Below are 8550 nucleotides of genomic sequence, written 5' to 3'. Positions count from 1 at the left end.
CCACTGAGCCACCCAGGTGCCCCAGTGTGTAGGTTTATATTGAAGAATCACATTGTCTCTTCAGTGATCAGTGATGACACATGTGAGACAGTCACATCAGCACAATGTGTTTCTTCTGTGATTTATCTTTTTTTTTTTTTTTTTAAACATATATGAGCTGCTGCTGTCTTGGTCATTAGTAGCCTAATAAAGCAGAATGGGAACATAAAGTAGAAATCTGGGGTTTGGGTCTGTGTCTTGCTAAGGAAAACTAATCTGAGCTGCATTCTTTATCAAATTAGACTGCAATATCTCCCAATGACATACTAAATGTCAGGGCATTTTGTAAACTGTAAATAATTCAAATGTAAAATTTCTTTTTTTTTTAAACAAATGAATCCTGAGGAAATCTCTTTCTATAGTTAGTCTAAATATTCACTGGCAGGTATTTACTGAAATATTTTTTCCATTATACAACAATGTCTAAAAGTATTGTATATTATGAATTATTAATTTTTTACTAATTAAAAATCGACTATTCCCAGTGCCATTATTTACTCTTCTAGATGCCAGATTTAATCTCAGAGTTTGTTGTTTCCCCAAAGTCAAATTGAAAAGGAGATGTCCTTTGTAGAGGAGGAGTTTTGCAAACTCCGTTCTGCTGGGGTACCCTGAAAGTGTCAGTGGCAGGTTATCAAGACGAGTGGGGTTCAGGTTCTTTGTAGCACAGCTTTTCCCTAAGACAAAGCTCCTCTAGGATGTGCTATTCAAGTACTTTTTTTTTTTAATTTTTTATTTTTTATAAACATATATTTTTATCCCCAGGGGTACAGGTCTGTGAATCATCAGGTTTACACACTTCACAGCACTCACCAAAGCACATACCCTCCCCAATGTCCATAATCCCACCCCCTTCTCCCAAACCCCCTCCCCCCAGCAACCCTCAGTTTGTTTTGTGAGATTAAGAGTCACTTATGGTTTGTCTCCCTCCCAATCCCATCTTGTTTCATTTATTCTTCTCGTACCCACTTAACCCCCCATATTGCATCACCACTTCCTCATATCAGGGAGATCATATGATAGTTGTCTTTCTCCGATTGACTTATTTCGCTAAGCATAATACTCTCTACTTCCATCCACATTGTCGCAAATGGCAAGATTTCATTTCCTTTGATGGCTGCATAGTACTTTTAACATATCTGCCATCTTTTCTTCTTCCTCCAAAGGTAAGCTCTTTGAGTAGGTGTTTATTCACTGAAAGGAAGAAGGGAGGGAGGGGGGAATGATGTTTGGAAAAAACAACAGAAGTTCCTTTCAATCCCACTCTTGAAGAGCTGGCTAGTGAGTTTAACAAATGTTTCAGTCCACTAAAATCTGGGAAAGCAGAAATATGAAACCAGCTTCATTACTGAAGAGATAAACTATCAAGAATGAATCTGTTTTTGTAGTGACAGACTGGGGAAAATTCTGTACTTAAATCTCCAAGGAGAGAGCTATTCACATTATAGGTTTTCAAGTGTTTGCTGAACTGAAAAGGAACATTCATGGGGATTCTTCTTCTCCCCCAAATTTCTTTATGCAAGAAAGAAGCCATGACCTTCAAGTGGTGGAATGTAAATCTTTTATTAAACGGTTGTCTTTCCACAGTAGTAAAGCTCTGGCACATACAGTATAAAAAATAATCACCAACCATAATTATACCAAATTCCTCTTATCAACTGCATACTAAATGTCTTCAATACAATTTTTTCCGTATAAAAATACTGGGAAAAATTGATAAATAACAGATAAGAGAAAGATATTACTAGACTCATTTGGAAAAGGTGGATACTGTGAATATTTTAAATACCACAGTAACAAGGACATGCCGTTCGTACAACATTGCAGGCCAGTTAAGTGGAAGCAGAAGTGTTTGGGTAACTTTCCTACTTAAAATTCTGAGGATATCATTTCAACGCATTTTTACGCTGGTTGGTGTCTGTGCTTCCCTAGTCATCTCAAACCAAATCACAAGTGAGAATCATTTCATTTAAAATACTGAGCGGTACTGAATACTTCAGAGCAGAACAGGCAATATACTGCCCCCATTTATGAAAAAAGTCTCAAAACACTCCCCGGGGGATGCTTGGAGAAGCTGTGAGTTGAGCTGAAGCTGGAGAAGTTACTCCAGAGCAAAGGGCTTAAGAAAGAAACACTCTAAGATGGGGGTCTGCTAACATCACTCCGGTTTGGATGGACCTTGACAGAGATCCATGCTCATTCCTCTGGGTGGAAATATTACTCTCGGGAATCGTCTCTGTCAGCCTGAACGTCTAAAGGCATGAAGCACTCAATCGGGCAGTTGACATTCTGTGAAAACAGAAAAAGAAAAAAAAAGAAGCATTCTGTTAAAACAGAAGAAAAATTTACCAAAAAATCCTGTGACATGTACGGAACAAAAGTGGAGAGGCTTTTTATGATAAGCCCTTACAGACAGGACAGTATTTCCAGCTTCAAGACCTTAGCAATGTACTGGGCAATAGATATCCTAGAGTTTTGATAAATTTGAACCTAAATTATGTTCCAGGGTATAGTCTTCTGCTCAAGGCATTTAAAAGATTTTTTAACAATAAAGAACATTTGGTTCATTCAGAAGAAAGGTGCCTACAGGTATCCCTACTAGGTATCTAATGGCATTTGGGGGGACAAACACTCAAGGTACAGGTGCACGTACAGTGTTAGTTCTCTGGTGGTATCTTTGCGAGTACTGGTTGTAGTGGCCGGTGGAGCCTTCGTGACCGGGTTCAGCCCCTGGTCTGCGGCAGTTGTCACAGCGCCAGCCCTGAGAGGACACAGGCATGAAGTCAAACGGGGTTTACAATCACCTGAGAGCATCACCATTAGTGCTTGCGTTAAAGAATTTCAGGTCTTACCCATTGGCAACGTATGAGCAGTTAATCATGAAGGAAGCTCTGATGATTTTATGCATTTATAACTTGCAGAATACGCTCTGGTTTATTACTCATACCTTCTGATCACTCCTGTCTATTTATGTTTTTCTTGAAACATCCTCCTTTCTGTTCCCATTCAAACCCCACACATCTGCTAAGGCTCCTTCCAGTTCCAACTTCTGAAATCTGCTTTCTGTACCAGAAGACACAGAGAAGTTTTCCCAGAATCCTAGAGCTTTCTGCAAGGGAGCTGAGATCACAGAGACAAACACCCTTGTTTTATAGGACTCAGCCCCACAGACTGCCCTGCCTGAAGCGAGAGGGAAAGGAACCTAGTGAAGTGCTGGTGGATTTGGGACTGTCACCTGCTAAATGACGCCTGGCCACATTCCTCCTAATGTGGGTAGGAAGGTAGCAAGGCTGTCCCTTCCGACCCACATGGCCACGGCCCGTGAAAATTGTAGCCTTTTGTCTGGCCAGACTTGTGATAAGAAACAGGTTCTTCTTCTGAGATTTTTGCTAGAAATGTGAGGAACCATGTTCTCCTTCATGGTTGTCCTAAGCCTATAGAGGTTAAACATGGAGCAGACAGAAGTCATTTTTCTCACTATCAGCAGAAACTTCTGTTAAACAAAGCCAATATACAGGAACAAAGCGTATAAGAGAGTGAAAGACTCAGAATGCCACTGTTGGAGCAGCCCTGACTCTTCTGTTATGAAACCCTGGACTCTTCACTCTTCAGTTATGTGAGGTGGTTTTTTTGTTTGTTTGTTTGTTTTTGCCTTAATCAACCGGAGTTGAGCTTTCCTGTTATACCTGCAAGAACCTTAAATAATACAATCACTTTCTTTCTTATACTGTCACTTACATATTCCAGACATATTTCTCCATTTTAAAAAGTATTCCTCAGAACACCTCATACAATACAGGTACATACTACTTACAGAGTCACTGAATCTTGCTTTCACATAAAAATGTCACAGTTTCCACTGCTGTCTTAAGTGTTTCATTTAGCACTTTCTTTAGAACAGAATAGGTGTCACAAATGAAAGGTCTCATGTGCATAAATACTGAGGAGATGCTGAAGTGAGACCACATTCTACAAATTCACTTTCCATCACATATTTCTATACCAACCACTTACCAGAAATGTTCCACCTTCAGGGTCTTTACAAGTGTTAATGAGAGACAGAGAGAGGGCCTCCATAGCTTCTCTCCCTCCCCACTTAACCACTAGGGGTGGAAGAGATCAGGGTAGTTTCCATGGGCTGCCCCAAGTCCTCAGGTGGGGGCAGAGCCGGACCCCTGAAGACCCTTTCCTGCTGCAGGACTAATTTTCCTAAAAACCACCTTCCATCATGTTCTTTCTTCTTGGGTACCTACAATTGGCCAGTGCAAAAGGCACTGGCCAGTGTATCTTCCCCTAGGGCGGGGAGTGTGGTCTTCATGTATCAGAATGTGAAGAGCTGTTGGGGAGGGTATGTTTTCATTAAAAATGAAGGAATGTTATGTTCTGTTGCTCTTGAGTTGCATGAGTCATTTATTTTGAAATTTCAAATAACATTAGAGGAAAGCACAGCATTTTTTATTATAGTGAAGGGGGGCACAGATTAGAAACCGTTGAGAACTTCTGGCTTAAATAACGGACTTCCAGGCCCTTCCGTAAATGGCCCCCACTTCTTCTCATCTGATTTGTTACAAGACACCAGGCAGAGGGTTGGCTCACTGGAACCCACATAGGCCAGCTGCTTCCCATCCGGGGTGATAGACTTACTCTGCTCTCTCCGCTTCCTTCTCTTCCCGCAATCTATTTCAAACATCCGAACCTCCCCCGCCAGGGTATGTTTCTCTTTTCCATGGAAACTTTCTTGCGGATTCCAGCCTACCTGGGAACTATTTGTCAGACCCACTAAGAAACTCACCTAATTAGCTTGACTTTCCATGTATGCTAACTTAATGTCGCCAATTATATCCTTAACAGCCAGAACCGTTTCTCATTCCCTCTGTTTGTCCCATATTCCTTAAGCCCAGTGCTAGATCTGTATCAGGAATCTATTATTGGGTTGAGAGAGGGTTTTTCTAGACCCTTTCTTGGATCTTAACAACAATGCCATGTGGGCACCTATCAGTCACTGTGCACCTCAAGGCACCTCAAGGCCTAATGCTACTCAGCATGTAAGCCTTCAGTTGTTGAAGAGTAGCAACAGCCTGAGAATAAGAGGTATAAGAGTGGCTTAGGCTGCCTTGGAAGGGGAGAACTGAGAAGGGGTGTAGGGTAGCCTCTTGTGGGCAGCTCTGTGCCAACAGGAAATGAGGTATTTCAACTTTCATAAGGAGCGTTACCACACTTCGTGTACAGCACACACACAAGAAGCTGACTTCTCAATCACCAGGGTAGGGGGCCCCCTTCGTCTTAGCTCAATTACAGGGAGGCTGGCCTTACCCGCTGGCCTCCGAAGCAGGTGCAGGAGCAAATGGCACCAAGATATTCCTTCTGCCACTGTTCCCCCACATGGTATGTCTTCCCATCATCATAACACGTGGCCTCGTCTGCATGGAGACACAAGTCAGAAGGCTCATGGAAGATTGAGAACAATACGGACTTCACCTTTCTATATAGGGTACGTTCTGATTCTCTCCAAAATGTGCATCCTCACAACCAAAATCCCACAGGTTTATGGGAACCATTGGTGATAGAAGTACTGCTGCATGGATCTTAGGGCAGCACGTCCAAAAACTAAATCTGATAAACTGGGAAAGGATCATATTTTAAAAAGTTGGATCCAAAGACCCATAAAGCTTTCTGGTAATATTTCACTGACGATTATGGTCAAAATACTCAGGTCGGAAAAGAGCTAACGTGTCTTGTAATAACGTTAAATCATGGCTCATTTTGGACGCCTGTCTCCACTTTCCCAAATCAAAAGATTAACAAACCCACTGTTCACTCCTCAAGGAGACCTAAAGTCTCCAATCATCTCTGTGAATGAGAGTTACAGCTCAGTAATAAAAGCGGGAGTGCTTAATAAGGCACTAAAAATGATCTGTGGCAACGGACGTACGAGGATCACACTTGAATTCTCCTTTTCCATTTCCAAGACATGTGCAGCTCATCATCTGGCCATTTTCCCCCTGACGATCCCACTTCTCTCCAATCTTGTAGTTCACACCATTATCATGGCACCATTCTGTGGGGGAGAGAAAACCGGAGGCCAAGAGTTACCAGTGGGTTCTGACTCACAAGACGGTGCTCTGGGAACACAGCCATTTTAAGGGCTGGCTACCTAGAGGGAGTGGCAAGAAAAGTTGAGGATCATGATCTCCATGACAGATCACGTTTCGATTGGATTTTAAAATATTATCTTTATCATTTAACGCTTTCTAGGATATTTTAAGATGCAAGTCATCCCGCCATAACCATGTCACAAGAATAGTCGGGGACCTTCATTTGCATTCTATTAAGGCTTAATATTATTGAAAACCAAAGTAGGATTTAAATAGTCTTTTGGGAATGGATCATAGATGAAAAGTCACTTTTCGGATTTACAGAGAACTTGGATACAAAGTAGTTCTATTAACCGAAAAACAAACCTCCGCTGGCTTCTACATGCCCTAACCTGTTTCTTGTAAATGGAAAGAGTGAAAGAATAGATCTGTGTATCAAAACAAACCAAAAACCACAAAATGATAAATCACTGGTTATTATCCCAACAGAAAAGACCGATTCTGAGGAATATTAAAAGTCACAGTTCTATATCTTTTAACTGCGATCCATAAAAGAGGACTTTTTAATCTCCGAGGTTTTTACTGAAACAGAACACACTTCAGAAGTTTGTGTAACAGGGCAGCTATTCCTTAAACTTTTTTTCCCATTCTTCAACTTTAAACATTATTTGACAATTATGTCATCTAAGCAAAGAAAATGTCAGTTGAGCCAAAGAATCACATAAATCACCTTATAGCTCTGTTCCCACAAATCGTGCCTAAGTACTTACCTCGGTAATAAATATGCAAACTTAAAATAGTTCAGTTTCAGAAATGAAAAACTACCTAACTGATGCCAAATGTTAAAACTTCCAACTCCTAAATGTCATAGGACACATCTGTTCCATCTTTCCATTTTCAGATGGTCAAGTACAGTAGTCTGCATTGAAAAAAATGAGTTGTCTCCATATTTTAGTCTGAATTAAACCATTTCATATTTTAGTGTGAAAGTCTTTAAAAAATCTGTTATGTTGGATTTCCCCAAATATAATGTCAAGAAGTATCTGTAGGAGGCTTGATCATAAGCCAAAATGGGTAACACCTATAAAAATAGACCAATTGTCAGTAATAATCACATCCCCTAAGAACAAAGCATAAATGAAAGTTTTACAAATTCTAATGTTAAATATCAAAGCATAATAAATTATTCCTAGGATAATTTTAAATTGAAAATACCATTAAAAATGTTAAAATCTTTTTATAGTTTGAAAATCAAATATTTTTCTACTGAAGTTGATTCTTAATCATCTGTCGATGATTATCGGTGCTCTCTACATTACTTGGCAGGATTCAAGCTACCTGATGTGTGCATATGTGCGTGCGATAGGACACTGTGGATATATTAAGTTATGTGCATGACTGGTTTGTGTTGAAGGAGAGTGTGAGTATAAATGTTCACCTCTGAGCTCACTCAACATTAAAGATTAAAAGTCACTGGGGATTCCTTTGTGTTTCTGATACTTACTCTTCATTAAACTGGGCTCCAGAGAGTTTGACTTTATTATCTTGACAGAAAATGTTAAAAAATCATTACCGTCACAAATGTATTTTTAATTACTGGTTGTATTGACACAGAACCCTTGAAATGAAGCAAATATTCAACAAGTAAAATTTCCCATCATTCTTTATGATGCAAAATGTTACTTTGAGTCAAGCAGTCTCCCCTCGTTTGCTTCATGTTTGGAAGAGCCTGTGCCTGCCAAACATGCTTCCTTGGCACATTGTGCGAATGCATGGAACCAGAGGAGATGGACAAAGCAAGCTACTCACTAGATGAGTCACATCTGAAATGACCACTGCCAAAACCTAAGCACTGGCACGAGAGCTTAAAGCCGGACTCAGACAACCGCTCCCACTCCTCTCCAACCGCATAGTGGGAAACCGTGTAGGGGTCGAAGCATGAGTCATCTGTAGGTTGGTTTAGGCCTTGGTCAACTACACGAAGAAAAGGAGGAAAAAAAAAAAAAAAAAAGACAGCTTAGTGGTGATTTGGAACCATAAGAAGAAAACTGAATTATTGTTACAATGAGTCTAGTCTAAAACAGAAATCCCAGCAGCATGAAGAACCATTCATCTGTTTTACCAAAGCATCAATGGCTCTGATAAACAATACTTAGATGTTGCCAGGGCACATTTGCCACAAGCACCTGAAAAGGAGCCCCTCTTCCATTTTTGCCATTAGTACTAAAAAAAAAAAAAAAATCATCATTTCTGGCAAAACTAGTCTATAGCATATGGAACATATCTTGAGGCATTTTAGGCTAGTTAAGAACTCGAGTGGGATGCAGAAGCTGGAATGTCTCTCCATCAGTATCTGAGTGACCTTAACCTAGTTATTTTCTATCTCTGTGCCTTAATTCCCTCATCTGAAATATAA

At 40.3% G+C, this 8550-nt stretch overlaps 1 protein-coding gene across 12 annotated transcripts in view; it reads right to left on the bottom strand.

The window, feature by feature from the left end:
- Positions 1 to 1583: 1583 nt before the first annotated feature.
- Positions 1584 to 8550, bottom strand: part of FN1 (fibronectin 1) — a 66216-nt gene continuing 59249 nt past the window's right edge. For all 12 annotated transcript variants that reach the window (XM_059168112.1, XM_059168118.1, XM_059168122.1 and 9 more), the window contains 5 exons: positions 7944 to 8108; positions 5972 to 6097; positions 5353 to 5459; positions 2693 to 2800; positions 1584 to 2328 (listed from right to left, as the gene is read on the bottom strand). In XM_059168112.1, the coding sequence (XP_059024095.1) occupies positions 2257 to 2328; positions 2693 to 2800; positions 5353 to 5459; positions 5972 to 6097; positions 7944 to 8108 (578 nt within the window). In that variant the 3' untranslated portion in view covers positions 1584 to 2256. The remainder of the gene's footprint in view (positions 2329 to 2692; positions 2801 to 5352; positions 5460 to 5971; positions 6098 to 7943; positions 8109 to 8550) is intronic.

Source organism: Mustela lutreola, chromosome 3, assembly GCF_030435805.1.
Source record: "Mustela lutreola isolate mMusLut2 chromosome 3, mMusLut2.pri, whole genome shotgun sequence".
NCBI lineage: Eukaryota > Metazoa > Chordata > Mammalia > Carnivora > Mustelidae > Mustela > Mustela lutreola.
The sequence above is the reverse complement of the archived record's forward strand: the minus strand, read 5'-3'. Positions and strand labels throughout refer to the sequence as shown.